The sequence below is a fragment of the Colletotrichum scovillei genome (assembly GCF_011075155.1).
Source record: "Colletotrichum scovillei strain TJNH1 chromosome Unknown Contig00004, whole genome shotgun sequence".
Classification (NCBI taxonomy): domain Eukaryota; kingdom Fungi; phylum Ascomycota; class Sordariomycetes; order Glomerellales; family Glomerellaceae; genus Colletotrichum; species Colletotrichum scovillei.
In genome coordinates, this window is record NW_023336262.1 from 1,977,524 (window position 1) to 2,004,123 (window position 26,600).

At 53.8% G+C, this 26,600-nt stretch overlaps 8 protein-coding genes across 8 annotated transcripts; 3 read left to right on the forward strand and 5 right to left on the reverse strand.

The window, feature by feature from the left end:
* Positions 1–1,944: 1,944 nt before the first annotated feature.
* On the reverse strand, positions 1,945–5,410 carry HER10_EVM0010191 (zinc-responsiveness transcriptional activator). Its single transcript, XM_035479659.1, has 3 exons — positions 2,865–5,410; positions 2,664–2,810; positions 1,945–2,612 (listed from the first exon to the last, which is right to left on the reverse strand). The coding sequence occupies exons 1-3, from the start codon at positions 4,459–4,461 to the stop codon at positions 2,320–2,322; spliced, it is 2,037 nt and encodes a 678-aa protein (XP_035335286.1). The 5' UTR covers positions 4,462–5,410; the 3' UTR covers positions 1,945–2,319.
* A 1,279-nt stretch (positions 5,411–6,689) lies between these two features.
* HER10_EVM0002350 (phosphoribosylaminoimidazolecarboxamide formyltransferase/IMP cyclohydrolase) lies at positions 6,690–8,593 on the reverse strand (the record flags this gene model as incomplete). The annotated part of the gene is made up of 3 exons (XM_035472065.1): positions 6,690–6,845; positions 6,897–8,379; positions 8,448–8,593. The coding sequence occupies 3 exons, from the start codon at positions 8,591–8,593 to the stop codon at positions 6,690–6,692; spliced, it is 1,785 nt and encodes a 594-aa protein (XP_035334712.1).
* A 1,357-nt stretch (positions 8,594–9,950) lies between these two features.
* On the forward strand, positions 9,951–10,408 carry HER10_EVM0004948 (uncharacterized protein; the record flags this gene model as incomplete). The annotated part of the gene is made up of 2 exons (XM_035474574.1): positions 9,951–10,169; positions 10,250–10,408. 2 exons carry the CDS (start codon positions 9,951–9,953, stop codon positions 10,406–10,408), a joined length of 378 nt encoding a protein of 125 aa, XP_035334912.1.
* Positions 10,409–10,716: 308 nt separating this feature from the next.
* Positions 10,717–14,696, reverse strand: HER10_EVM0006653 (DEAD/DEAH box helicase). Its single transcript, XM_035476233.1, has 4 exons — positions 14,403–14,696; positions 14,004–14,348; positions 13,514–13,949; positions 10,717–13,438 (listed from the first exon to the last, which is right to left on the reverse strand). The coding sequence occupies exons 1-4, from the start codon at positions 14,544–14,546 to the stop codon at positions 10,794–10,796; spliced, it is 3,570 nt and encodes a 1,189-aa protein (XP_035335030.1). The 5' UTR covers positions 14,547–14,696; the 3' UTR covers positions 10,717–10,793.
* Positions 14,697–14,764: 68 nt separating this feature from the next.
* On the forward strand, positions 14,765–16,878 carry HER10_EVM0008448 (HCNGP-like protein). Its single transcript, XM_035483066.1, has 3 exons — positions 14,765–15,297; positions 15,359–15,407; positions 15,467–16,878. The coding sequence occupies exons 1-3, from the start codon at positions 15,238–15,240 to the stop codon at positions 16,183–16,185; spliced, it is 828 nt and encodes a 275-aa protein (XP_035335162.1). The 5' UTR covers positions 14,765–15,237; the 3' UTR covers positions 16,186–16,878.
* A 915-nt stretch (positions 16,879–17,793) lies between these two features.
* HER10_EVM0008349 (uncharacterized protein) lies at positions 17,794–19,009 on the reverse strand (the record flags this gene model as incomplete). The annotated part of the gene is made up of 4 exons (XM_035477874.1): positions 17,794–18,117; positions 18,172–18,296; positions 18,364–18,791; positions 18,852–19,009. The coding sequence occupies 4 exons, from the start codon at positions 19,007–19,009 to the stop codon at positions 17,794–17,796; spliced, it is 1,035 nt and encodes a 344-aa protein (XP_035335157.1).
* Positions 19,010–22,751: 3,742 nt separating this feature from the next.
* HER10_EVM0001557 (FMN-dependent dehydrogenase) lies at positions 22,752–24,430 on the reverse strand (the record flags this gene model as incomplete). The annotated part of the gene is made up of 4 exons (XM_035471301.1): positions 22,752–22,841; positions 22,913–22,986; positions 23,044–24,339; positions 24,403–24,430. 4 exons carry the CDS (start codon positions 24,428–24,430, stop codon positions 22,752–22,754), a joined length of 1,488 nt encoding a protein of 495 aa, XP_035334652.1.
* A 591-nt stretch (positions 24,431–25,021) lies between these two features.
* Positions 25,022–25,837, forward strand: HER10_EVM0012063 (Fe-S protein assembly co-chaperone HscB; the record flags this gene model as incomplete). Its single annotated transcript, XM_035481466.1, has 1 exon — positions 25,022–25,837. One exon carries the CDS (start codon positions 25,022–25,024, stop codon positions 25,835–25,837), a length of 816 nt encoding a protein of 271 aa, XP_035335424.1.
* Between the last annotated feature and the right edge of the window lie 763 nt (positions 25,838–26,600).

The window sequence follows — 26,600 nt, forward strand, 5'->3', positions numbered from 1 at the left end:
CCATACAACGCGCAATGCCATAAAGTCAGATAATATAGTGAACTCACTAAAGCCGTGGTGCGGAACAACGGAGGCACTTTTCGAGGGCCGCCTTAAGTTCTTCTCAAATGTGTATAGGTTCTACAAAGTATTTACTGGTTTTAACGTTGAAGTGAGACGACAAGGAAACTGAAGCGGAATCGCTCACAGTGATTGGTTTACGGGTGTTGGACGCCGTCTTCTGGCGATGTCACTGAAGCTTCATCCAACGCTCTACCCTCGATGCCTTCGTATGAGTAGAGCGGGTCTGGACACCAGGACACAGCACTGGGCCATGGAAGAGACGAAGTTCACAATATCGTCAGTGAAGCGAGGTCAGTCCATGGAATACTTTCATTGCTATCCCGTCTGTTCCAGCCTAGTAAAGAACAGGCTTCAACTTCACGTTCTGTTTCGAGTCTCTCCACCCATAGACAGCAACTCTCGTCGGCAAGGCACATCAAGTCCAAGGACAGCCTGAACTCAAATAATTCCCCACGATCGACACGAACACGACTGACAGACAGAAGACATAGGACCAACTTGCCATTGCGTGACGTTTTTGGTCATCGTCAGCATCCACGTCACTTGCGACCCGCTGAACCGCCACCAAATTTGTCGAGTATCACGAACAACGCCCGCAGCCAAGTCCAGGGCATCGTTTCCAAAAAGAGAACACGATCCTCCCCAAACCAACGCAATACTTTCTCCTCAACGCGGCAAATTTCATCATCATGTGATGCCTCCCCTTTTCGTGAAGCCACAATACAGAATCTCGCCGAAGCATCGCCAGGAGGCAGGAGGGGGAGGAAAAATAAGGGGGGGAAGGGGCACGAGGGGGAGGGTGCAGAAGGATAAATCTACCAACTTCACGCCCCCCGCCTCCCAAGGTACACCATGTCCCTCATCCGAGATTTCATTGCGTCGGGTATGTCCCTCTACGACCAAACCGGTTCCCCTCTCCACGACAGAACGCCTCCAAACTTAATTACATTCACCGCAATACCTCTCTCTCTCTCTCTTGGAAGATGCCGTTCACGAGAGAAATACTTGTTAGCCCTTACTCGTGGGGATTGCCCTAGAACTTTTTCCTCGTGGTTCGCCAGATATGACATTTGCCGTCAAAGTCTCCTACTCCTTGGCTGCCTCCCCAAGATGGCGAACAAAGGCGAAAAATGGACCATGAAGCTCTCATATGGTCACCTTCTGTCCCGATGAGCGAATACCTCGTTTGGAATCCGGTCCTCATCATGCCACATGACAATCCCATCACTTCCACTGTCATATCTGCAGCCGTGTAATACTTGGTCACAAGCTGAAGCGATGACGAGATTGGCAAGCTACAGACACCACATAGAAAGACTCCCACCATCTCCAGCTCGTATTCATCAACGCCGAGGGAGCACGGAACCAGGACGAAAACCTACGTGAGAAAAGGCAAGAACACTACTCTGTTGCCTTGCGCGGCAATCGTGGTCATGTCATTCATATGTTAGTAACGCTTCACACGCCTTCTTCCACTCCTTAGCTCACACGTGCCCCTAAGAAGAAATGATTGACAGCACGACCGATTGTCGCCCACTCACCTACTCTCGTCGCAAACCCGGTTTCTGGGGCTGTGATGGCCTGTGATGGCCTACAGGGTGCGTAAGTCCTACCGAGACAGAACGTAGATGGCCATCACCGGGAACTCAATGACACGTCCTTCCCTGAATCCCATGGCAGGACCGGAAAGCCATTTTACCTTAGAATATGTGCTCCCGAAAGGATCATCTACGGATTGATACAAACCTCTCGTTCAATGATAATAGTGACCTCTGTGCCGAGTGTCCGCATAACCAAGTCTACTAATCTGGAAACAGAAAGATACAACTTGAAAGCCATGGAGAACATCCTCGATATATTTCGTCAATTAAGCGTCATTCATACGGTATTACTGCTAGTACTGTATTACTGCTAGTACTGTATTACTGCTAGTACTGTATTACTACAATACTAATTCTATCCTCATTTCTGACCGTACCTACCGTGGATTCGTCATGGAAAAAGGCGTTTTCTCACGCCCACCAAAGCCAGAGTAAGTCCATGTCCCTTGAACTTTTAGCCGCCGCCTTGAACACCAAAGCCTGTTATGCCGTCCTGACCTGATCCATTTCTCCATGTAAACGCCAGTCCGGAATCTTGGAGCCTATAAGGGTATTTCATGAGACGTCGACAAAGAAAAAGCCATCCGTAATGTGAAAATGCCTCCCCTTGAACCACAAAAACTACCAGCGAAGCGATCAACCTTGTCCAAGTTGATCACTTACTGTTTCTTCGATCTGCTGCCTTTGTAACTCGACCGCCCTGTGTCTTTTTGATAGACGGAGTAGAATTATCAGCCTTGAGCGCATCCGCGACCTTACGGTGAATCTTCTCATGTCTGCGTTTCTGGTCCAGTCTGTGAAAATCCTTGTCACAGAAATCACACTTGAAAGCACCCTTCACATTATGCGTCTTTCTGTGTTTCGACAAATTGGACGATTCGCCAAACGCCTTGCCGCAAACCTCGCACTTGAGTGGCTTCTCGCCTGTGTGGGTTCGCTGGTGCATTGCTAGAACATAGTTAGAAATTGTTTGGACCCAAGGATATTGGTTTCACTTACTCAATGCACTCTGCTGCTTGAACGATGCTTTGCAATCGGGAAACTTGCAGGTCCAAGGCTTCTCTCCAGTATGGATCCTCATGTGCTGCGCAAGAGACTGCTTGGCAGACAACGGGGTATTGCAAATAGTGCACTTGACCGGTTTGACTAGACGCATTATCAGCATATTTGGACATCAAAGACGATGAGGTAGTGACTTACAGCCGGTGTGTGTCTGCAGGTGACGTTCAAGCTTGCTCTTTTGCGTGAAATGCCCTTCACGCGCACATCCCTCCCAGCAGCATTTGTATCCTGCATCTGTCTTACCAAGGTTGACGATGTGTCTCTCCTTGCAATGCATCTGCAGAGCGTCATCGTTCGGGTAGCTCATACCGCACATCTGACCGGCGACTACCCATTGGCAAGTAAACACTTCAGCCCCGGGCTTATCAGGGCTAGGCTGGGTTTGTGCAGTGGCCGGAGACGGTTGTGGGGATGAAGACGCCTGGAGCCCTGATAGAGGAGATGTGGTGGACTCTTTATCTTGGGCAGCATGGGCCGGGTCAGGAAGACCTCCTGGAAGGTAATCAGACTGACGATTCGGCGCCATCAGGTTTGGGTAAGAGTGTTGCGATGCATGGGAATAGTTGGTATGCTCTCCTTCTGGCGCAATAACGTGCTGTTCTTGGAAATGGCTAGCCCAATCCTCGACGCCGTTGAGCTCAGCGCCGCAAGGTACAAACCCTGAGCTGGGGTCGGGAATGCAAAAGGAGAAATCAAGTTCACCTTGATGAGCATGCGCTTGGTGAGGAAGCGGGCACCTAGTCGGCAAATTCCGGTTCTCTGTCATACAAGGCCGTATACAGGTTGTCTGAGCGTGTGCATGATCGTTAAGATGCAAGCCAAGTGCCATCCATCCTATGGGCTCAGGCATGCTAGGATCCTGAAAGTCCATTACAGAATCGAGGGCAGTCTGAAAGAGGTCGGGATTATTCTGAAAAGAGTTGCCCATATTCATCGAATGAGCCATCGACATGGTCATCCCGCCGGCGTGGAAATGGCTTGGAGTTGCTGCTTGGATTCCTCCATTTTGATAGGAGCCTTGGGTTGCGTAATATTGAGAAGACATCGACGGCATCGAAGACATTGACGGAGGTAGCATGCCATCCTGGCTGAAAGCGTCCCCAATAGACGCCAACACATCGGCAGCAGCTTTGTCCTTATCAGAGATGATGTCGTTGGCTGGACACTCTGCGTCTGTACAAAGCGCAGCAGCTTCGTCGCAGTCGTCATCGTCGCAAGCTTGAGCGCACTCTGCATCGGTGCAAATATCGCCAGCTTCACTAGCGCCACACTCGCTAACACATCGATTGCAGTCCAAGCTGCTGCAAGCCGCGGAGGTACTATCATCCTCGAGCTGAGGGCTCGAGTTGGGGGTCGAGACGCCAAAGCCTATGGCCCCCGTTGGTGACATGATGGCATTCGAGCCGAAGCCCAAGGGCACCTGGCCTCTGGGATCGAAGTAGTTGGGTAGTGTCGGCATCGTGGATAGGCTGTGGTGTCTTCGGGCATGCATCGGCATGGTATTCAGGGTGAGAGGGTGGTTGTGGTTGGGTACAGGGTGGTGCTGGTTGTTGCTATCCGGGCCTCTGCAGGCAATATGGTCGAAGTTCAAATCCATACAGGACTCATCGTGCGATACTGGCAAAGTGACACCACCGGTAAAATGGTCGTTAAGATGTTCCACGTCTAAGGGGTCGAGAAAGAAGCCGGAGCCGTGGCCACCGAAGGACGGTAAGCCGTCGTGCTGGCCGTCCATAACTCTGATATGACGATGTTGAGGATTTCTGAATCTTCCATGCGGCTCGGGAGAGGTCCCACGGAGACTGTCGATCGACCGGCAGCTTGGACCACTGGAGGTCGGAGGGTTCTTGGAGAAGGTGGGAAGAAAAGAGCCGCAAAACTGAGACCCTGGGGACGGAGAATTCCTCCAGGTGTCAGAGTCGGGGAGGGTAGATGTAGTAGTAACGGAATAACGTTGTGGAGGAAGGTCCAGTAATGAATGCCCTGACGAAACAGAACCAAGCCTTGGGTAGAAGGGTAATATGAAAGTGGGATGAAAGCTTCAAGGTTGGTACGAAGCGAGGCGAGGCGAGGCGTGACCAGGCGAGTCAAACCGTTGACAAGGCTGGAGGGGCAAGAAGTCGAGAATTGAAGAATTGGATTGGACTGGGCACCACTGGTTCCTCTTCTCAGGACTCCCAGGGACCAAGGGCAACCCGCAACGGTAGGAAGTTCCTACCCACGTTGTGGGAAGGCGGTGTTGCAGGCGCGCGATGAGCAGGTGCGGTGCGGCGTGAGAACCTTGATGGCCTCTGGCGCGAAAATGCGGCCTCTCTGGCTGGTGACGGAGGGGCTAACCTGCCAGCGTAACACCAGAACCCCTGTCATTGCTGTCAATCACCTTGCGAAATATGCGCTTCATGATTTAATAGGACATACCTGTCGGTATAATTGAGGAGCGATGGTTGTTGCGCCGGGCTTTTTCTTCCCTTTTTTTTCTTGTTCGCGATATTGCACTGCAAAATTCACTCAGTCTCTTGAGGATGAGTCCTTGCCGTGTCTGTTCCTCACTTCCAACCGCCCCAAGGTGCCGACTGCCGCTACCTTATTATACTCGTCAAGGTCGACTGGAGAAGAAGCCTCAAAACCTTAAAGCCGTAGGAAAAAACGAGAGGGCCGCCCAGATGAGGCCCTTTCTCCGGTCCTCATGCCCTCGCCCGTGTGTCTCTCGAGAGAACTGGCGGGCCCAGCTCCAAAGAGACTTCGTCACTTGGCTCTGAGAGGCTGACCACAGGGGTGTAGGTGCCACCGGGGGGGGTTTCTGTAATCACTGGCCCGTGGTTGGTACCTGCCCCACCATGTGCCCTTTCTCAGCACATGAGCAGCTCCCCATTGGTTCGGCCTGTCTTGCCAGGGTCTGCGTATGTAAGCAGTGTCCAATATCAGATTGCGTGCGTGCCGGTTTGTTTGCACTGGAAGACAATATCTCTAAGAATAATACGCAGTAATACCTAAGGTACACACGCTGATGGTCAGTGCGCCAGGGACCGTCCTTTACCAACCGCGAAGGGGGCGTTCAAGAGGCAGCAGACCAACTGACGGGTAAGCAAGAGACAAGGCAGCATCCGTCAATAGTTCATCCGACTTTAGAACAATGGCAAGCCACTCGGCTGTCAGACACGCGGAACAATGACGCGCAATAAAGTTCCGAGGACGACGCCATTGCATGTTTTCACTTCAGAAAACCTCCACGATGCCGCCTCAACACCAAACTTAACTTCTCGAAATGCTCCAAGTGGCGTCCGGGTATGGTAGCCAGCCTTTAGGAGCGGTAGATGTCAGCCACACGTGAGGGGAACGCCATTATAGAGCTGCATGTCTTCGTATGCACATCTTCGTATTGCCTTGCGAATAGACTTCCGTCTAGAGTCGCCTTGCCATTGATTGCCATACCATGTTCGCGTCGACGAGCTTGCTTTAGATCCCGCCTCGGGAGCTATTGCGAGATCGGCAGTTCGCGCATCTGGCAGTAGATAATCATCTGCTTCGTAGTCAAAGAAGAAAACTCTAAATCATACGCCTGCAGCCGCAGGTTCTGCATAGCACGTGAACACGAGTTTCTCGTCTCATAATGGCTTTTATTTCCATGCAGCCACCGATTTCAGGCTCCGCTAAACTAAACTCCTTTAAAGTCCATCCCATTTTACTCCGGATATATGTTGAATATCACAGTCATCTGACAAAAGCGACCCAACGTTTTTGTGATCTGTGCTTAGCAAATGGTATCTGCCACCTCACATGGCTAGCTAACATGCCGCCTAACGTGCCGCTCGCATGCCGCTCGCATCTAGTTGCGAAGGCTGTTGGGTTGCCAGCTATCATCATCATTTGTAACTTTTATTCCCCCTTTCAGACCCAAAATCCGTCCATTCTCATGCCCCAAGTTGAATCCCGCAACACCGATTTGGTATAAATAACAGACGCTTAATGATGGAAGAGGCGGACATTCTGCTCAACAAACGTAATGCCAAGCTTCTCCGCAGTCTCGAAGACAGCGCCGTCATTCTGGCTGCCTCCGGGAGCTGCAATGTACTTGACTCCGGATCGAGATGCGCGGAAGACGTTGTCGACGAAGGGGAACTGTTTCTTGTCAGAAGGTTTTCACTCGAAGCAGGCACGAACTTTACTCACGAAAGCATCACTTGACACAGCGACATTGGTCAGCTTGCCAAGCCACTCTTCTCTCTCCGCATCAGTGAATGCGGGCGGAACCTCCTCGAAGACAGCCTCGAACATCTCGCGCTCCGCACCGGACTTGGGGAGCTCGCCACTGACCAAGAGATCGATGGCGTTGCTCTTGTCGGGGCGCTTGGTGCCCTTCTTCCACTTGATGCCCAGAACACGGGGGTGGAAACGAAGCCACCAGTTGTCTGCCTTGTCGCCAGCGAGGCGCGTGCAGTGGATTCTGGACTGCTGACCAGCGCCAAGACCAATGACCTGTCCGTTGTAGGCGTAGCAGACAGAGTTACTCTGAGTGTACTTCAGGGCAATGGTGGCGACGGTCAAATCTCGGAGGGCGGACTCGGAGAGGGGCCCAGACTCCTTGGGAGTGATGATTCTGTTGAACGACTTGGGCGCAATCTCGATATCGTTGCGGCCCTGCTGCAGAGTGACTCCGTAGACGGTCCGGGTCTCGGTCTTGGCAGGGACGTAGTCGGGGTCGATCTGGAGGACGAGGTACTTGCCGCCCTTCTTCTTCTTCAGGAGCGCAAGGGCAGCATCCTCGAAGCCAGGGGCAATGACACCGTCAGAAACCTCCTTGGAGATGATGCTGGCGGTGGGGAGATCGACAATGTCACTCAAGGCAATCACGTCACCGAAGCTGCTCATGCGGTCGGCACCACGAGCACGGGCGTAGGCTTGGGCAAGAGGGGAGGAGTCGATGCCCTCAATATCGTTGACGAAGTAAACCTTCTTCTCGTCGTCGGTAAGGGGAGTGCCAATGGCAGCACCGGCAGGAGAGACGTGCTTGAAGCTGGCAGCGGCGGGCTTACCCAGAGCCTGCTTGAGCTCCTTGACGAGGGGCCAGCTGTTGAGGGCGTCAAGAAGGTTGATGTAGCCGGGGGAGCCACCGAGAACCTTATAGGGGAGCTCTCCACCACTGACGAAGGCAGCAGCAGGCTTCTGGTGGGGGTTGGCGCCGTATCTCAAAGCGGAGAACTGCTTGCCATCGGCGGCGTATTGCTTGCGGAAGAAGTCGGAAATGGCAGCATCGTAGTCAGCGGTGTGCTCGAAGGCCTTGAGAGCGTAGCGGTTACGGCTTGCCTCGGTGATCTCGCCAGCCTGGAGCTCCTTGAGGAACTCGGCGTAGTCGTTGGGATCACTGAGAATGGTAACACGGCTGTGGTTCTTGGCGGCAGCTCTGATGAGAGTGACGCCACCAATGTCGATCTCCTCGACAGCCTCGGGGACAGTGACATTGACCTTGGCAACGGTATCCTTGAAGGGGTACAGGTTGCAAATGACATAGTCGACCTTGTTGATGTTCTGGTCGGCCAAGTCCTTCTCGTCGGACTCGAGGTTTCTTGCGAGTATTCCGGCGTGGACGGCGGGGTGCAGAGTCTTGACACGGCCAGCCAACATCTCGGGGGCCTTGGTAATGGCAGAGACGTCCCTATCAGAAAAAAGCCCATTAGCTTCGGGTTGCACGCGTGAAAGTTTCGGCAAGGACTTGCAACTTACTCAACGGGGAAGCCAGACTCCCGGATCATCTTGGCCGTACCGCCGGAGGCGAGAATGCGGACATTCTGCTGGTTCAGGCCCTTGGCCAGGTCCAGCAGACCAGTCTTATCGTAGACGGAAACGATGGCAATCTTCTGGCCCGACATCTTTGCTTTGGTGCTCTCACAACGACAAGTTCTTGGGGAAGGAAGAATTGTTGTTTAGAGGATAGAGCAAGAAGAGGAAGAGAAGAGGGAGGAAACAGGAAGGATCAAGGGAAGCAAAAATTTGCCTTGCGCGATGATGCCTGTGGGTAGCAGGAGAGGTTGCGCAAAATCGGCTTCCGATCAAGGAGGGGGAGGGGCAGCAAGCTACGAAACTTTTTCTTGTTGGCTACGTGATGGGTACGGCGTGATCTCATACGCGTAGGGCGGCAGGCAAAGTATCCTCTAGGTAGTTTTGCCCCACGTAGCATCGGCATCGCATCCGCTGGAGGCACGAAAAGGAAGGGGAAACGCTACCTAAGGTACGTTATGCGACGGCAGCAATGACCTCAACTCCAACCACCCGGCGGCTCGAGTGGGACATTGGAAAGCCCAGGACTTTCACTCGCTCAGATATCGTAGCATTGTTTTCTACCAAGCACTCACCTGTCTCCCCTCCCTCAGGTCGCCGATGAAGAAACATCATGAAGAAGAAGCAGAAGCAAACTGTTCCATTGTATGTTGCTCATCCCCCACCTACTGATTCAAGCTCATCAAACCTTGTGGGAAAAAAGAATTGGAGTTTCGGCCATTGGCCCGTCAACTTTTTTGGAGCACCCGCCTCTCTTTTGAGCCAATGAGCCCCGCCCCCGCCGCAGTCCCAAAATGAGCACAACGGCAAGGGAGGGGAGGTACAACCTGAATGACTGTCACTGCGGTGCACTGGACGGCCCCGGCAGGGGTCCATGACTGCTGATGCGCCTTAACCCCAACACCGCTAGCGTGCCCCTCGTACCGGGTGGCACAGAGCACTGTGGCAGGGCAATGGAATGGGCGGGAGGCCCGTTGCTGAACCAGTGAACGTCCCGTCGCAAACCTGGGCAGTCTTGGCCTCATATCGATAGACGAGGTTACCTGACGCGGCCACGCTGATTGTCCGGCTAAAAACCAACAACCTACTTTAGACACTGCCTTACTTCTTTCCTCGTGACCTTTTTGCTTCAAAATAGCTTCACAACCCGCAGAGCCATCCATCGTAGCTACGATTTTCCAAAACACTCACCCAAGCGTAAGAGCGCATTGCGACAAAAACTGACCGCATCACCTCCGAACCGCACCTTCCCGGGACCCTGCTCAAACACCTTACGTACACCCGGCCCCGAACACCTCCGTCCCCCGACCTCACCCCGTCCTCCTCCGAACGACTCGCGCCGAAACGACCTCGCCACTCCGCGCGCGCTCACCATCACCACAGCGATCCTATAACCCCAGATATCGTATCATAATCGCAAAACATCCGAACTCTCCTTCAGAAACCGTAATGGGCTCTGTCTGCGGCAAGGAGAAGGGGGACAACTTCGACTCCCCAGGCCGCCCGCTTGGCACCGCTCCCCCGCCCCAGCCAAAGACTGCGCCGATTCCTGCCAGAGTCGGCGGTCCGCCGCGGACACTGGGTGGTGGTAGCGGTGGCGGCGCATCGGGACAACAATCGTCTGCCGATGCCGCAGAAGCGCGGCGCAAAGCCGCAGAAGCAGCCGAGGTGAGATTCACCTGCCCCCTGCCTCCCTCTTCTCGAAATACTGCGCGAATAAATCTACTAACACCTACGCCCCTCAACAGGCTCGAGCGAAAGCCGCAAACAAGTCCACCGGGAAGCTCTCCTCGCAATTGAACGCGCAGAAGAAACAGACCCAGAGCGATTTGCTCAAGGACGCCAGCACCCAGCAGCTGAGACAGCGCGATGCCGATGCCGCTGCGGAGGCAAGGACGTATAATTAAAGCCAAGATGCGTAATAAAGGGGGAAATAGAGAGAAGCAGGGTTTAGCGACCTTGCTTGATGAATTAGATATTGGATTTGGGTGGACAATGTTCGTTGATAATACCTCTTCGTTTTGGTATTTGAATCTTGGTTTGGAGTTTATACATTGCTGGCGTCTAGGCTGATCTAAGTCATTAGTTACTACATTTCTTCATTTCGCTTTCTCAAACTCCGCTTCACTATGGTGCTACTGGTCTCCTCGGCGACTGCTCTTATTGTTATCCTACAAAAATCAAGTGCACATCAAGAACGGACATCAGCGCCAGCGTTATTATTGACTCCTCTGCGCCCCTGCCTTATTGCTACCATGCCATTATCTGATATACTACAAGAACCCGGGCAATTTACACGACATTATAACGTCCAGACGCGGGAGCACGGCTGTCGGCCGTAGCCGCCGCAACAGTTCCCTCACTGAGAAGTCGGGTGAGCTCGGTCATAGCAGCGCCAACCACAACCTCCGTGTCACCCTCAACGAGAATGTACAGCTTCGGGTCCGCTCCGGCGGGAACTTCCTTGCCAGCAGGATAGAAGGTTCCCTTTGTCGTGATCGACACACCAGTTGCCTCCAAAATCTTGGCCACGTTCGTTCTGTTTGTGACGGCCCATCTGGCCTTCTGCGGGAAGTCGTTGATCTCGAGGGTGGCATGGTACGCACCGGCGTCAGGGCCCTTATTGTCGATGGGCTGTCCTGACCGAAGCTGCCCGGCCTTGCCGAGTCGCTCGTTGATGTTCCTAATGGCTGCGCTGACCATGTCGAGAGGCTGTCCCGGCTTGCCTCCAGCGCCGCCGGCAGCCGGTGCATCCTTGCCCTTGGCCTCTTCAGGCTTGTTGGCGGCACGGGACACAACGGCTGATACCTTGGACTGAATGTCGATGACAGCAGACTTGCCCTTATCCTCGGCCTTCTCCTCCTTCACGTCGTCTTCTTCGCCCTCGGCCTTGTGGGTCTTGCGCTCACGAAGACGAGCAGCTTCACGCTCGGCATCGAGTCTGTCTAGACCCTTTCCACCAAAGCCAGAGTTATCCTTGGCTTTGCCTGCCTTGACCTTTTCTATCCATGCTTTACGCATCTCTTCCAGGCGCTTAGGGACAGGAACACCGCTCTGCTCCAGAGCCTTTGCGATGCCAGGAGCGCAATTCTCCTGGTCTTCAGAAATGTAAGTCACTGCGGTTCCAGTGTTACCTGCTCTTCCCGTTCGTCCGGATCTGTGTACCATGTCCTCGTGGTGAGAGGGCGGGTCATAGTTCACAACCAACTTGAGCTGCTTGACATCCAGACCTCGAGCTGCAACGGATGTTGCGACCAGGATCGGCACGATACCGTTCTTGAAATCGGAAATTGTAGAATCACGATCGACCTGGTCTTTACCACCGTGGATTGACATGCAGGGGTACCCCTTGGTCATGAGTTCCTTAAGAAGATCGTCGGCCTTCTCCTGACGTTCGACGAAAATTAGAGTACGGGCATCCTCATCCTTTTCGTAAAGCTCACCAAGCAGGCCTAGTAGATGGTAGAACTTTTCAGTCTCGGGAATAACCTCAACAATCTGCGTAATGTTTGCGGGCACGATACTGCGGCCTCCTACGGTGATCTCAACTGGAGACTTGAGTACCTTCTTGGCCAAGGAATCAATGCTGCGAGGCATGGTTGCGGAGAACATGATGGTTTGCCGGTCAGGGCGGATATTGGCGAAGATTTTCATGACTTGTGGCTCGAAACCCATGTCGAACATGCGATCAGCCTCGTCGAGGACAGCGTATGTGACGCGACGCACATTCGTAACACGGCCCTGGTTGGCAGCCAACAGGTCAATCATGCGGCCGGGAGTGCACACGACGATTTCGGCACCGCGCTTGAGCTCGGCGATTTGATCTCTGATGGGAGCTCCACCATAGGCACAGACAGCCCGTAAACCCATTGCCTTCAAAAAGGGTTTACAATCGCGATGGATCTGGACTGCCAGCTCGCGAGTCGGTGTCATAATGAGACCAATGGGACCGTCGGTATCCCTGATGGGCGGCTGATCCATAATGTGACGGAACATAGGAAGGAGGAAGGCCATTGTTTTACCTGATCCGGTCCTGGCAACGGCGACAACATCACGCCCCGACATGAGAATGGGCAGAGATTGCATCTGAATCGGCGTCGGCTTTTCATAGCCAAGGCCGGCGATGACGTCCAATGTCCGCTCATTGAGACCGCACTGGGCCCACTTCTGTACCGGCTTAGGGACGTTTTTGCCCGAGACTTTGATGCCGTCAAGCTCCGCGCGCAGTTCGGTGACTTCTTCTTCGCTGAGAGCGGCGAGCTCCGCTGGTTCGACCCAGAAATCCTTACGAATAGGCAGTAAGTCTATCTTGCTGTAGTCCACCGTGGGAATATCTTTCTTCTTGCGTTTCGCAGCCATGGCGAGGGCTGCATTGGCGTTGGGGCCATCGTCTGCTTTGAAAGCGTATTCATCGTCACTGAAGTACGCCTCAGGCTCCTGGACCTTCTTCGTGGATGTACTTGCCTTGGGACCCGGCGCGGCTTTGGTATCCGACAGATCGGCCATGAAAGCGTCCAACGGATCAACATCATCCTCTTCAGCTTCCACGACCTCCATCTTGTCGGCGACCGGAGGTTCTTCAACTGGGTCGGCGGTTTGCGTTGGCGCAGCATCTTGCATGTCGACATCTTGCTTCGACTCTTCTTGCGCCTCCTGCAGCTCTCTCTCGCGTCGTTCGTGCGCAGCACGGGCAATTGCAGCAGCTTCTTCTTCCGTTTCGGCAAAGTTGCCACCGTCCGACTCATCGTCTTCATCTTGATCAGCGTAGGGGGTGTCATCAGCCTCGAGGGGAAGTGCGGGTAGCTTTGTGAGTTTCCTCTTCGTCCCTTCCTCCTCATCGAGATCGAGCTTGCGCTTGCTTGCGAGCTTCTCACTGTCGGCAGTCGCTTTGCTGAAACCAAAAGCGCTCAGGTTTCGGTTGGCGGGAAGTGCTGAGGCTATTATGCTGTTAGTATGTATCCCTCTCATGAATGCCCCTTGCGCATCCGCATAGGAAGGAGGTGGTAGCTTACCCTTCGAGATTGGTGCAACAGGTGCCGTGGACTTCTCGGGCCGGCCTTCCAGCGCCCCCAGTACACTATTCGTGCCGGTGTTCTTGTGAGAAGCTGCCGATTTCTTCGCAATGGCCTTGGGGTCAAACTTGCCCGCGAAAGGCACAGCTGGTGATGCATTTCCAGAAGTATTGAGCGTTGGCGCTGGGGATGCCACCGGGGACGCGACTGCGGGAGATGCGACAGCAGGCGAGGCGACAGATGGCGAAGCGGGAGCGGGAGACGCCACGGACTTTTTGTCCATCTCCGCGAGGAGATTCCTAGTCTGACTTGGATTAACCTCATTCTCTTTATTGGCCTTGTTCTCTCTGCTCTTCTTCCAGGCCTCGAGCCTGGCGAGTCGTTCGGCCTTTTTGTCAGCTTCAGTCTGGGCTGGGGCGGGCTTGGGCTTAGCAGCCTGTGGTATTGAGTCAGCGATCCATGTTGAAAAGGGCATGGTGATCGATCTCACCTCATTACCAGGGGTACTGGTTTTCTCTGGAGGCGCTGCGCCGCGTGGGCGGCTATCATCGCGCCTGCTACGCGGACGGGAGTCAGCAGTTCCCTCTCGCCTCGCGCGAGCTCGATCCCTGGAGTCGTCTCGCCTTGGACGATGGTCCCTGTCGCCATCGCGATGCCGCCGTCTGTCGAGAGATCGGTCTCTGTCGGCGAATCGATCGCGAGACCTCCTCCGGTTGTCTCTATGGCGGTCGTTATCTCGTCGGCCTCCGCGATACAAATCGTCGTCTCGTCGGTCTATGGAGCGATCTCTCCGGCGGTGAGAGTCGCGATCGCGCTCGCGATCTCGGTATCGTCGCTGTTGGTACCTGTCAGAGTCGTCCCCTTCTCGTTCTCTGCGGTGTCTTCTCACATCGCCAGGGCTCCTGGACCGCGAGCGACGACGGTAGTCTCTGCCTCCATCATCACGGCGGTCCCTCCTGTCATCGTCTTTGCGGCGTCTCGCGTATTGGCTTCCTGCAGGCGATGGTGAGCGCGAGTCCCTGGTCCGAGCCATGTTGTAGGTCTCGAGCTACTTTTTCGACAGGGTCTTCACTCGTGTGTTTGTTTCTTTGCCACTGTTTATTCTGAGAGTTCGGGACCTGGTGGGCAAATATCGCTGTACGGGGCCGCTCTTCCAATGAATCAGGTCTGTTGGCAAGCGAATGACGGATCTGGCATGAGGGGCGGAAAAGTTGCGACGTGACGATTATCAGATTAAAGTTGATGCGCCAGGAAACGAGGCCAACTCCACCGAGCTTTATCCGCGACGCCGCACAGACCACTTCCCAGCCACATCGCAAGTGTGGCTGGTTACAGAGGAAAGGTACCTCATTCTCACTTGAAACTCTTTTGGCGATGGTTGGTGAAAGAGTTCTCGACTCACTATTTTCAATATCTGTCCAGGTTCAGTCCTTCGAATTTAACGATGGATAACGATTAATTTGGATATTATAGGTGATATCAGCAATTAGGAAGGCTGCGCTAGGTAGAAGATATACTACGGATACCTCACCACCCTAAGGCGCGTGCATTCCCCAGATTTTGTCGCCTGTCGCGTGGGGCGTTCAAGCATACCGAGCTTCTCACCTGTCCCCAACTATCTTGTCCCTCCATCGAGCTCATTCACTTCTCAACTTACGTCAATTTACCTTAAGAGGACATCTCTTTTAGACCTTCTTTGACATAAAGATCCCACTGTCGATACAATGGGTGGTCTGGTGGCGTACGCCAGCAGTGACGAAGACGATGAGGTCGAAGATGTAAAGGTGCGCTCACAAAGATGTCCCTTCTCTCGCTCAGAAAGCCAATCACTTACACAATGTCTAGACTGAGATTGCCGAGAAACCCACATCTCCCAACAATAACACAGGCTCAAGTAATATCTCACCAACTAGTTGAGGCCTTCTCACAACCTCGTACTAACGAGCCTCTCAGATAATGACAAGCCACCATCAACATCACCTGCTGCTGCTGCTGCTCCTCCTCTTAACGCCGCCGCACCTCAACCACCAGCAGAGCCTCAACCATCCACAGAAGCCATGACAATAGGCCCAGTCCAACAACACTCCGTCCCACTAGGCCCATCCCTCCCTCCAATGGATACTCAACTCCCAGATCTCCCCTCAGGAGAAGATCCGTCCCAACCTCCAGCCTCGCCATACACCGCCTCCCGCGCCCTCCTCCGCGATCTCACTCTACCCCCCGTTCCCAACTTCGACATACCCCCCTCGCCGCCGGGCTCCCCACCCCCCGCCCTCAGCGCCAAGTTCACCCAGTTTCTCGACCTCAAGAAGGGCGTCCACTTCAACGCCAAACTCGCCCAGTCCGCCGCCCTCCGCAACCCGAGCCTGACGGACAAGCTCATGTCCTTCGTCGACCTCGACGGCCGCGCGGGCTACGCCACCACGCTACCGCCCGCGCTCGGCTGGGACCCGACGTCGGAGGATCTCTTGCCGGAGTGGGCGGGCAGGACGGCGCTGCGACAGAGCCAGGATAAGGTGCGCGGCGCGGGGGCGAGGAAGGGAGGCGGGCCCGTCGAGTTCGTGCCGGCTGCTGCTACCGCTGCTGGTGCCGAGTCTGCTTCGCCTGCTGCTGGGACCGAGCAAGGGGGTCTCGTCTCGCGTGGAGGAAAGAGGAAGGCGGGTGCGCTGTGAAGAGCAGCAAGCTGGGCCTGGTTAGTGATTCCATTTGGCAAGGCATCCGGGCTGTTTGGTCACTGACGTCTGTCAGCTGCCTCAGCTTCGGCTTCAGCTGTTCATTTGCCATGGTTGTCTTGTTTGGCAGGCGTTTGAGGGATTCAGCAACTCGGCAAGCTGACTGCTGGGGTATCCATCAGTCACCAACATCGATCCTTCTTCCTCACACTTCTGTGACAGGGGCTACTCTACGGGAACTTGTCAGACATCGCCCAGATGGGTCCAAAGCGTCCTACTCTTTCCATTTCCCGCTCAAGGTTGAACTGCTCGGGGAGTTCTCAGGACATCGATGCAGCTACCGGACGTCTTGTGTCATTGATTGGGGGCTAATCCTCCACATCTCTGCCACCGCCAAGCGAACTATCTCTGTGTTATTTCCATCCTTGATCCTCTAATTGTAACCCATCCTCGAGTCACCCGAAATCTCCTTCTCGATTGGCAGTCGCAGACCTCGGTGTCTCTCTGACGCTCGCCGTCGATCTCCTCGGCATCAACTTGTTCAATCAATAGCAATGAGGGGAATAAGAATGTGCTGGCATGCCTAGCCGCAAACAAACACACATACGCATACAATGTACACTAGTGCCGTGGAAAAAGAACATCATTATTATTCGAGGGGGGTTACATGGTCCGCATTGCCGCGCAGTGGGGTCTAGAATGGAGACAGAGTTTCGTAACGACGTCTCAGGTGCTTGGGGGGTTAATTGTGTGGCCTCGTTTCTCCTTCTCTGGCCTTGAGGAGCCGAGGCGCGCGTCAACGTTGGTTGCGGATCTTCAGCACGTGGGATTGACGACGGTTATCGGATCTCTGATGCGGCTTCCCCGCGCCCGACAGCAACTTGAGGCGGGGTATCACACCGCAAGAGGTAGCAAGAGATCTAGGGGAAATATCACATAGCCCCAAAAGCCCTCTAAAATCTTCACGATTGATACCCCTATTTCGAGATGACGACTGCCCTGGCGGAAACGTTGTGCGCTCGTGCGCTCAAAGAGGGTGTGCTCTGAAAACCGTCATTTGTCGTCAGATGGTCGAGTTCTGGGACACGGACCGAGAGAGAAAAGGGGGATGGATGGGATTGTTCTTTTCTTGGGACGACAGGTTGTGTGTGGTAGATGCGTCACTTTTTCTATTCCGTCAGAGTTGAGGCTGGAAGTCGTAGGGACGAGAGGGAATGACGTCGAATCTTAAAAAACAGAGTGCGGATTTGCGACACTGACAGTTGAAGGTTATCGCGACATCGTATGTGATCTTCCTCAAGTCGCGTTGTGATCAGCCCGAGCAGTAGAGTCAGGTAACAAGGTATCATATTCCAGCTATGTTACGGCTCTACGCCGTCATAGGTATCTAGGGTCGCTAGATTATCACCACCGCAAAGATGTCCGATCCATCGCTCTCAACGCTACCCCCGAGTCGCAAGAGCTTTCCAAGCAACGTAATAAAATTCATTAATACTCTCATATTCGTGCAGAACTGTCAACCTTGCCACCCATACTCGTTTCCCCGCGCGCAAATAGTGTGCCCACTTCGTTCAGTCCGTGGCAGACTTAACAAGTTCGCTTGAGAATCTAGCTAGTGCAGGTGAACGTGATGTTCAGAGACCTCTTCAACGATTCGCCAATGTTGATATCCGTAACGACCTCGCCAGAGGAGAGAGCATCGGAAAAGTAGGACAGTCTCTGGCCATTACTGGTAACGTTCTTGCCGCGGAGGCTGAAGGGAATGATTCCGTTCTCGCAGGCGGGCTTTTTCTGCATGGCGGCAAGGACGGGGGCTTGAGAAATATTGGCACGCATGGTGACGTTGTTGATGCCTGGGTGGAGTAGGAGATTGTCGAGGTAGACGGTACCAATGTCCTGGCCGTCCAAAAGGTTGGCAAAAGAGGCGTTGCCCTGTGAATCTTGATGTTAGCATCGATTCTCGTGAGAGAAGTTGCATGAACGTACAATTTCCAGTGTGAGAACGGAAGGGTTGGGGATCGAGACGTGACCCTTGAAGTTGTCACCCCGAGCGTCCGGTGTGAGAGAAATGGTGTTATCCGTAACATTAAGGCCCTTGAAGCCGTTCAGACCTAGGTTTCGTTAGCAAGATGCATAATTGACGCCACAGTAGATTAGTGCCGTGGCGGCGGAACTTACCCTTCAGTGTCATTGTGTTCTTGAAAGTAACCCCGTAACGCCTGGCAATGCCATTGACCTTGATATGAGTGTCGCCCTTGACCGTAACTCTGACAGACTCATTGTTTTGAAGCCAGGTATTGAAGGTGGTGAAGGCGGGCATGTCTTCGATTTGGATGGGCTGGCTAATGTTGACGGTCTGTAGCTTGACTGATTTGGTCTCGGGGAACGTGAGGTTCACGAAGGCAACTTCGCCCGGGAGATCCGTCAGAAACATTTTGCCGTCGAAACCCTCGATCGTGGCCTTGACTGAGCCGTCTGACCTCAGTGTCGAGTTGATAGCCATGTTGTATGAAGTGGGTGTTGTCTGGGAGACGATGATGCCATCCACTGTGAGCTCGGCATCATCGAGCTTCTTTTGTGCAATCTTTGGTACGGCAACAAAGATGCTGAGTTTCGCATTAGAACACGGGAAATCGCATCGCCTTGGGGAGAATGTTGAAACTTACATGAGAAGGACGACGAGGAGGATTCCTGCGACGCTACCGATCAAGTAGAGCCACCAGAACCTTGCACAATGTCTCATACATGTCTTCCTCTTGCCACCGCCGTATGCAGCACCACCACCGACAGCATTCTCAGAGTGAGAGATATCGTGTTTACTCATGTTGTCCGAACTACTTCGTTATGCGTGTGATGTCGTGCGATAAAGCTGTAGGGTTATCCTTCACTTCCGTGAGTTCCCGATGTATGTGGGAGTGTGCGTGTGTACGTATTCGAGTGAACGATGGGAGGAAACTGTCTGTCCAACGTCGACGTCGATAACAGCTCAACAGTCTTTGTCTAGGATGTCAGAGAACCAAGTAATCGAGTGGGACCGAGGGTGTTTAAGTACAGAGATCGAGAAAGATGCTTTCTGGGGTAAAAGCTGGGGATGCCAGGGAATAGTAGGCACCCTATGCATCACACGGCAGCGATAGCTCGAGATCTCCATGTCCACATCAGGTGTGTAACCCTTCCCCTTCCTTATTGACCCATCGACTAACCCAGCTCGACTCGGTAGGGTAGGCAGGGTAGTGTAGGTTGGGATGTGCTGCGGACCTGCGGTACCTGGGGCGTGGAGCAAGCATCGTGTGTAAGTGCAAGCAAGGTCGCAGCATGTGGTCCGTTAAGCGTGGGTGTGTATGGGCCGGAAGTGCCTATCGAACGGATACATGGCTAGAGTGCGTAACGAGAGAGAACGGATCGGCCAGTCAGATGGCAGGCGTGGCAGGCTTTCCACAGACCAACACAGAAGAATATGCCAGGTCAAATCTTTGACGTCCGAATCCGCGATGGAGGGGAGGTCGAATTACAAGGGCTGACCGGGGCAGCGTTGCCAGATTAGGTGGCATGCCGAGCTACAAGGTCGACACCATCTTCCTACCTAAGCGGGTGCCCCGCATCGTGTGTCGAGGAAGAGGTAGGGGGACCCCTTGCCCGCTAACAGCAGAGTTGCAATCCCGCTGGGCCACCAGAGTGCGGTCCCTCGGCATCTCGTGAACAAGATTGAGCATATGAAAGTGATGTTGGGTGGTTGTGTGTGACTGGGTGTTTACACAGGTCCCCCTTCTGCGTTACCACGGCGCAATATACCGACCTGCGTGGCTTGCCCGCCCATGCTGCAGGGGTATTGATGAGATTTACCCTGTAGTGTACAAGTGAAGGGGCAACCGATACGAAGTGAGCCGTAGACACGGTCCAGCCGTTGCGAGGAAAGCCGGATGATGTTGGGAGGCAATTCACGATGGACTGGCTGAGATTTGATAGCCTCGAATGGAATGGGGAATACCTAGCCAAGAACGCAACGGTCCTCTACGCCGTGGTGCTCTCGATGAGACAAGTGTCAAGGTGGAGGCGAGTAAACCAGTGGACGTTGTCAACTCCAGAGATTCAAGAGTGCGGACGCCGCCCACTAGGAGGCACTCCGGCGGGCTCCTAGCGTTGGAGAGGGTATCCCCGGCTGCCCAATCAAAGTATCATGACCTTGAGGCTGATGGCGTTCGTTCTCTCGTTATGCGCCACTGGTGAACCTCTTGGGGGTATCCGTATCCTACTGTGTGATACGAAGGGCCAATGGAGGTTCTCAATTTGTACGGTTTGTCGGGTTGACTTTGATGAGAATCTCACCGAGTCTTGGCTTCATCTTGCGCGAAAACGACAAAATTGGTAGCGCGGCGAAGTCGACAATCACATGGTTACAAAGTGTCAGAATTTTCACGGAGGAGCTGAGAAAAGAGAGAGGGAGAGGGAGAAAGAAAGGAACCGGAGGCAGTGCGGCGCGGAAAGGAGCTGCAGCTGTAAACGGCCAAAATGGGCAGATGATGGGCCAGGATTGGTCGAGCCAGACGTGCCAGAACGAATTGGCTCGGAGATTTGACGCAGAAGGCCAATGATTGACATTTGGAGATACGGAAGGACCTTTGCCTCGCGCTCTTTGCCTTTTGCCCTCGTGAGCTACCTTGTCGTGCAGCCGTGCTTGCCTTAGGTACCCAATGTTCCCACTACCTTAGGAAAGGCAAGAGGTCGACGTCCCGCTCTCGCCTTGTCCGCGCGCCTCCATTCGAATTTCGCCCTGCCAATGTCCCACTCATTCCTCCCCCAGCATCCCCCAGAGTCTGGGCATTTTCGGGTAGGAGCGGGGACGGGGACTTACACTAGCAGAATCTTAGCTACCTGGGGAGCCACTCAGAAAGCGCCCGTTACTGAGGGGGAACCTGGAGAGCCCCCGCCTTCCTTACGGAGTAGTGTACACAAATTGGTGGAGTCGGGCACTTCAGAAGTTCAGAGCTTAGGAACCTTACGTAGTAGGTACGGAGTACCTTAGGTAGGTTAGGAGCCACTGTGGGGCGTCCTTCCTAAACGACTTTTTATCCACCGGAATCATACACCACCACCTTGGAAGTCACTAATATCAACAGGTACGGATACCTCGCGGACCCGAAAGAAGCTCAGCATTAGGTTGGATGTCCACGTTGCTCCCGTGTTCAATACTCTCTGCTGTCATTACAAATGGCCCAATGAAGAGCTGCCATTGAATACAGCCCTTACCTTATCTCACTTCCTCTCGAACAGTTGAACAATCAACCCTTCATATCGGCCTAAAGTACCTACCTATCTGTACGGATCAGCAGTACCATTTTTTGAGTTTTTCTGATTTCCCCAACGTAACATTCGGCCGATTGACTCAGCCAAGCTCATTTTTGGGCGAGAAGCTTATGCCAGCCTGCCAGTACTCCGTGCATCATCAGGACACCAGGGTCATGACGAACAGAGACGATGACATCCCACGCGGCCGTACCTTTGTACTCTAGGCGCCGAAACACATGGAAGAAAAGACAATTGCCTTTCTGCCCATCACCTCATTGATACCCCGCGGGGACCCCAATGGCTCGTCATGGAGGAAACTTTGCCCATCGTAATTGTGGCTGGATGCCCCGATCCGACCAAGACTATTTTACACAAACACACAGACTTGTCGCCGGCAGCTAAGGAAGAGAGGTGAGAGACAACAATCCCTGTTACACTTGTGACCGGCCCTAGCGGGGAAATGGAAGCTTCAAAGTTTATGGTTTATAGTGCAAAGAAAAGTCCTCACGCGACGAGACACACTACCACGCACATCGCGCTACCTCCCCAACCACCCTACACCGGGCCGCCGTCTTTTCTTCACCACGGTCCCTGGCCTATCAGACACGATGTCGACGTAATTCGTCTCGAGTCGCTCCGATCCGCCTGACGTTTCTGACCGAGAAAGCTGCGGCACATCACTGCCTACCCACCGCCACGGTATACTCTCAACTGGGATTCTGCCTCTCGGGACTCGGGACGACGAATGAGAGAAACTTCGTCGGATCGAGAAATCCCCAAAAAATCGAAGGAGGTTCCATTACAATTTTCCAAGGGTTTCGTTTCAGGACATCTCAGACCAGCCAGTGACAGGATGACAATGATGACACTGGCTGACACCCGAAGCCTAAAATTCGTAAGAAATCCAGAACCCTCAGTTTGCTTCTATACTATACTGAAGATGTATGACTCTACAAAGACGACTCAAACTGAGCAAGACTGCGGAACCGCAATGCTGTGGCGTAACTGATGTCGGACATACATTCCGCGATAGCGACCTTGACCGCTCTTGTCCCGGTCAGCATCTCATCCCAACGCCCTGAAAGATCCAGGCATATCCTGCTACGAGCATGAGGCATATCCCACCCTTCGTAGTAAGGACTTTATGCAAACGCTCGGCTTCGTGACCAAATGATGCCATTCACCCCACGTTGGCCCAACAATTTTTCCCGTTTTACAAACACAACGTTAGACCAGCTTGCTTCAGCTGTGTCCCTGTCGTGGGGAACTTCCACACTACCTTAGAGCTTCGACTTCACCCACAGGCTAACTCTATTCTCGATGCCAGACTCGCCGTCGTAGATATCTCTCTCCACTGCGCGGGTGTTGATCTGCGGCACTCGTTAGCATCCGACGTCTCACAACAGTCTTGGATCTTGGCCATTGTGGTGTTGCCGCTTACAAATTTGGGTCCTAGGTCGCTGATGCTCTTTGCTCCAAGCAGCCTCATGCATGTCTCCATCTCGGCTTTCAGGACTGGGCGAAAGGTTAGCGATTCGTTCACAATGACGCGGCTCCCACATCAAGACTTACTTTCGTATGTCCGCTCGACACCCGCTTGGCCTCCGGCTCCAAGACCAAACAGAGCAGCGCGGCCAATGCCTACAGCCTTGGCGCCCAGGCACAGAGCCTTGACAATATCGGTACCGCGCTTGATGCCGCCGTCGACCCAGACCTCGATCTTGTCAAAGACCTCGGGGCAGTATTTTCGGATCTCCAGAAGCGTGTGAACGGCGGGGGGTGCCGTATCGAGAGCACGACCGCCGTGGTTGGAGAGAATAATGGCCTTCACCTGCGGCGCATACTGAGCCGCCAGGTAAGCATCCTCGTGCGTCTGCAATCCCTTCAGCACGATGGGCAGGTCGGTATGCTGGGCCAGCCACGGCAACGTCGTCTTCCACTCTAGGTCTGCTGCTGTGCCGAAGAACAGCTGCTGTCCGACACCTCCACCGCCTGGCCGCTTCGCCTCTTCGGTCTTCGAGTTTGACTCGGACTCGACTTCGAAAGATCCCTCGAATTGCTGCTTTTCGTCGAGCTCACGCTTGCCAGGCCACGGTGCATCTAACGTCAAGGTGATGTACTTGTACCGGTCCTTCATAGCGTTGATGCGCTTCAGCATGGCCTCACTCTTGGCCCTGTCATTCTGCACGTAAAGCTGCCATCCAAAGACTTGGCCTTCAGGGGAACCCTCAATGATCTGCTCCGGGGTCATGGACGCGTTATTCGAAACGCATTGCATCGCATTGAACTTGGCCGCTGCCCTCGCAATACCTCGCTCACCGTCGGGGTGGGCAAGTCTGGCCATGGCAGCCGGCGCCACGAACAACGGAAGTCCTACGTGGTTGCCGAGTAGAGTTGTGGAGGTGTCAACTTTCGTACAGTCGACGAAGACGCGAGGCCGCAGCAGGATCTGCCTGTACACATGACCGTTGTTGCTCTTGGTCCAAAGGTCGTCAGAGGCTGAGAAGTAGTATGCCCACGCCTTCTTGGGGATAATCTTTGTGGCAGCCTCCTCAATCTCGTCGAGATTGAGCAGCGTCTCGAGCCTGGGCGGGCCCTCCTTGGGTTTCTCGGATTCCGCCTTCGCGGCTTGAGGTTGTAGCAGCGCCAATGACTCGGGGTCTACGGTGCCTAGACAGTTTTCGGGCTTGAGGTTCTCCTCGAGGATACCCGACGGGTGTATAGGGTCGTACTCTTCTGTCGCATCTTTGCCGGATAGCTTTACAATGATCTTGGAGCCGCCGGGGTGTGAAGGGAGGAATTCGGTAACATCGTACACTTTGCCGTAGAGCACCACCCAACAACTGTCGGATGTGTTGTGCTTGGCCACTGTGAGAATTGTATCAGCATTGACTCGAAATCATCGCAGCAAGGGGAGCACGGCAGACGGACCTTCTTCAGCAGTGAATATCTTGGACATTTTGTTAGCAATTCGGAGCTCTACTAGTACAGCCTAAGGAAACATGAAGAAGAATCTCAACAACTGACAGAGCGGGAACATCATCGTAATAAGTCGCCAACCATTCGGCGGGAATTACCCCGTACGTCTGGTGTCGGAGACCAGGCCCGTGGGGGGGTTGATCTGGGGTTGGGGGCAGTAGAGGAGCCACCCAGTCGTCGAATCACAGGGCACTTTTTGGTCAAGCGTTCTGTGGAGAGGCTTTGGAGTTGCTGGAGCAGTGGACCGGGAGGGCACTGGACTTTGCAAGTGGGGCTCACCCCAGTGGAGAGAACACCGCAAGCGCGCAAAAGAAACCCCGAACATGCCCCGACTTCGGACTTAGATGTCGGGGCGGCTCTCGGCGCTAGACGCTTCGCTTCGCTTTGGCGCGGCAATGATTTTACGGGGACGTCATCCAAATCCGCCCCCCAGAAAGCAATACGTAAATTTCGTCGAGTAACACTTCAGTGACTACTCTCGCGATCGCATAGAACCAGCTACTTGAGCTACGATCCCGAGTTGCATACACCAGAATCATCAAAGCTCAATTGCGATACGTTCACAAGCAACATGCGCACATCAATCCAGACCGGCGTACGAGACGTATCTCGCCTATGCGCGAGATGCCGGCGACAAGCGACAGTGGCCCGGCCATCCGGCGCAGTAGCCATGGCCACGGCCAGCAGTTCTTTATTCACAACACATGCACGATGGGCGTCTGAAGTCTCATCCACTATCCCCAGCCAAAAGCGGTGGATGTCCGGGAGCGTCCCGCTATCACGGCCGGCGACGGCGACACCAGACAGCGAATCAACTGCCGCAACCTCAAGCACGACCGACAGCACCATTCCCAAGACGCACTACGACTTCTTCCCCATCACCCTCCCCGACGGCCCGCCGCCCAAGGGCCACTTTCCCATCGATCAGCGCGCCCTCCGCCGCGAGTTCCTCCGGCTGCAGGCCAAGGCCCACCCGGACATGCACCCGGCGGAGCTCAAGACGCGCGCGGAGGCGACGTCGGCGCGCATCAATGAGGCGTACAAGACACTGTCGAACCCGCTCCTGCGCGCGCAGTACCTCCTCTCGCTCCGCGGCGTCGACGTGGCCAACGACGAGACGCTCAAGGTCGAGGACCCGGAGCTGCTGATGGTGGTGCTCGAGGCGCGCGAGGAGATTGAGGAGGCGACGGCCGAGAGCGAGCTCGAGGGCCAGAGGGAGGCTAATGATGGGAGGATACGCGCGAGCGAGGAGGTGCTCGAGACGGCGTTCCGGCACGACGATATCGAGACGGCCAAGAGGGAGGCGGTGAATCTCCGGTACTGGGTTAATATCCAGGAGAGCTTGAATAATTGGGAAGCCGGGAAGCCGATTGTTCTGCAGCACTAGCTGGAGAAGCAATGATTCTTCTCAAACAAAGTCGACAAAATGGTGGGCACTCCTCTATAAAATAGGAAAGAAGAGAAAAATGACGAAGGGAGAGAGAAAAAAGCGTACATCTGAGATGAGAAGGGCTCGCTCTCGTCATCATCAGCCGATGATGGGCCGATATTGTACAATACCCGGGTGTTCATAACTTTTAATGATTGCATAATTCTGCTCAACCCCCCACCCATCCCTGTTCGCGAATTTGACTGGACAAAATCGACGGAAAAGGTTCCAAGTCACGTTTGGCAAAAATTCCCGACTACCCAAAAACCCCGACCTGCCAAAAAAATGTTCTGCCTCCAAAGTCAAGGTGTCTAAAATAGCACGTTAACTTCATGAAACCAAATCTCCTAGTTTCCGATGGTTCACCGAATACAGAGGCCATAATTGATCTGCTTATTGTGATAATTCTCATTGGTAGAGTTTGTGGTGTCGTACATTACAGAGGTTTTCGGAGAGAACACCGCTGTGTTGAACAATTGCAGCAGGCTCAGTGTGAAAAGACTGTTTACTGCGTTGAAATATAGGCAAAGGATATACGTGCTTTGCGTTCAATAATCGACTTTCTTGTGCTCGTGATTTGTGAAATGTGCTAACCAGTCAAGTTCCCTGCATTGTAAATGGTCAAAGAGGGATGCCCAACTGCTTTTTGACTTATGTTGCCCATTAGACAGTCTTAAATAATTCCCTATATAGATTGACCAGCTAGAACCATTGCAAGTAG

Bases quoted from the DNA above. Each gene is read 5' to 3' on its own strand.
- HER10_EVM0010191 (XM_035479659.1), bottom strand. From the start codon at position 4,461: ATGGACGGCCAGCACGACGGCTTACCGTCCTTCGGTGGCCACGGCTCC. The intron at 2,811-2,864 runs GTAAGTCACTAC...TAATGCGTCTAG, and splicing joins CCTGCAGACACACACCGGCT to TCAAACCGGTCAAGTGCACT. The intron at 2,613-2,663 runs GTAAGTGAAACC...ACTATGTTCTAG, and splicing joins CAAGCAGCAGAGTGCATTGA to CAATGCACCAGCGAACCCAC.
- HER10_EVM0006653 (XM_035476233.1), bottom strand. From the start codon at position 14,546: ATGGCTCGGACCAGGGACTCGCGCTCACCATCGCCTGCAGGAAGCCAA. The intron at 13,950-14,003 runs GTGAGATCGATC...TCAATACCACAG, and splicing joins CCAGTACCCCTGGTAATGAG to GCTGCTAAGCCCAAGCCCGC. The intron at 13,439-13,513 runs GTAAGCTACCAC...ACAGCATAATAG, and splicing joins TGTTGCACCAATCTCGAAGG to CCTCAGCACTTCCCGCCAAC.
- HER10_EVM0008448 (XM_035483066.1), top strand. From the start codon at position 15,238: ATGGGTGGTCTGGTGGCGTACGCCAGCAGTGACGAAGACGATGAGGTC. The intron at 15,298-15,358 runs GTGCGCTCACAA...CACAATGTCTAG, and splicing joins ATGAGGTCGAAGATGTAAAG to ACTGAGATTGCCGAGAAACC. The intron at 15,408-15,466 runs GTAATATCTCAC...CGAGCCTCTCAG, and splicing joins CAACAATAACACAGGCTCAA to ATAATGACAAGCCACCATCA.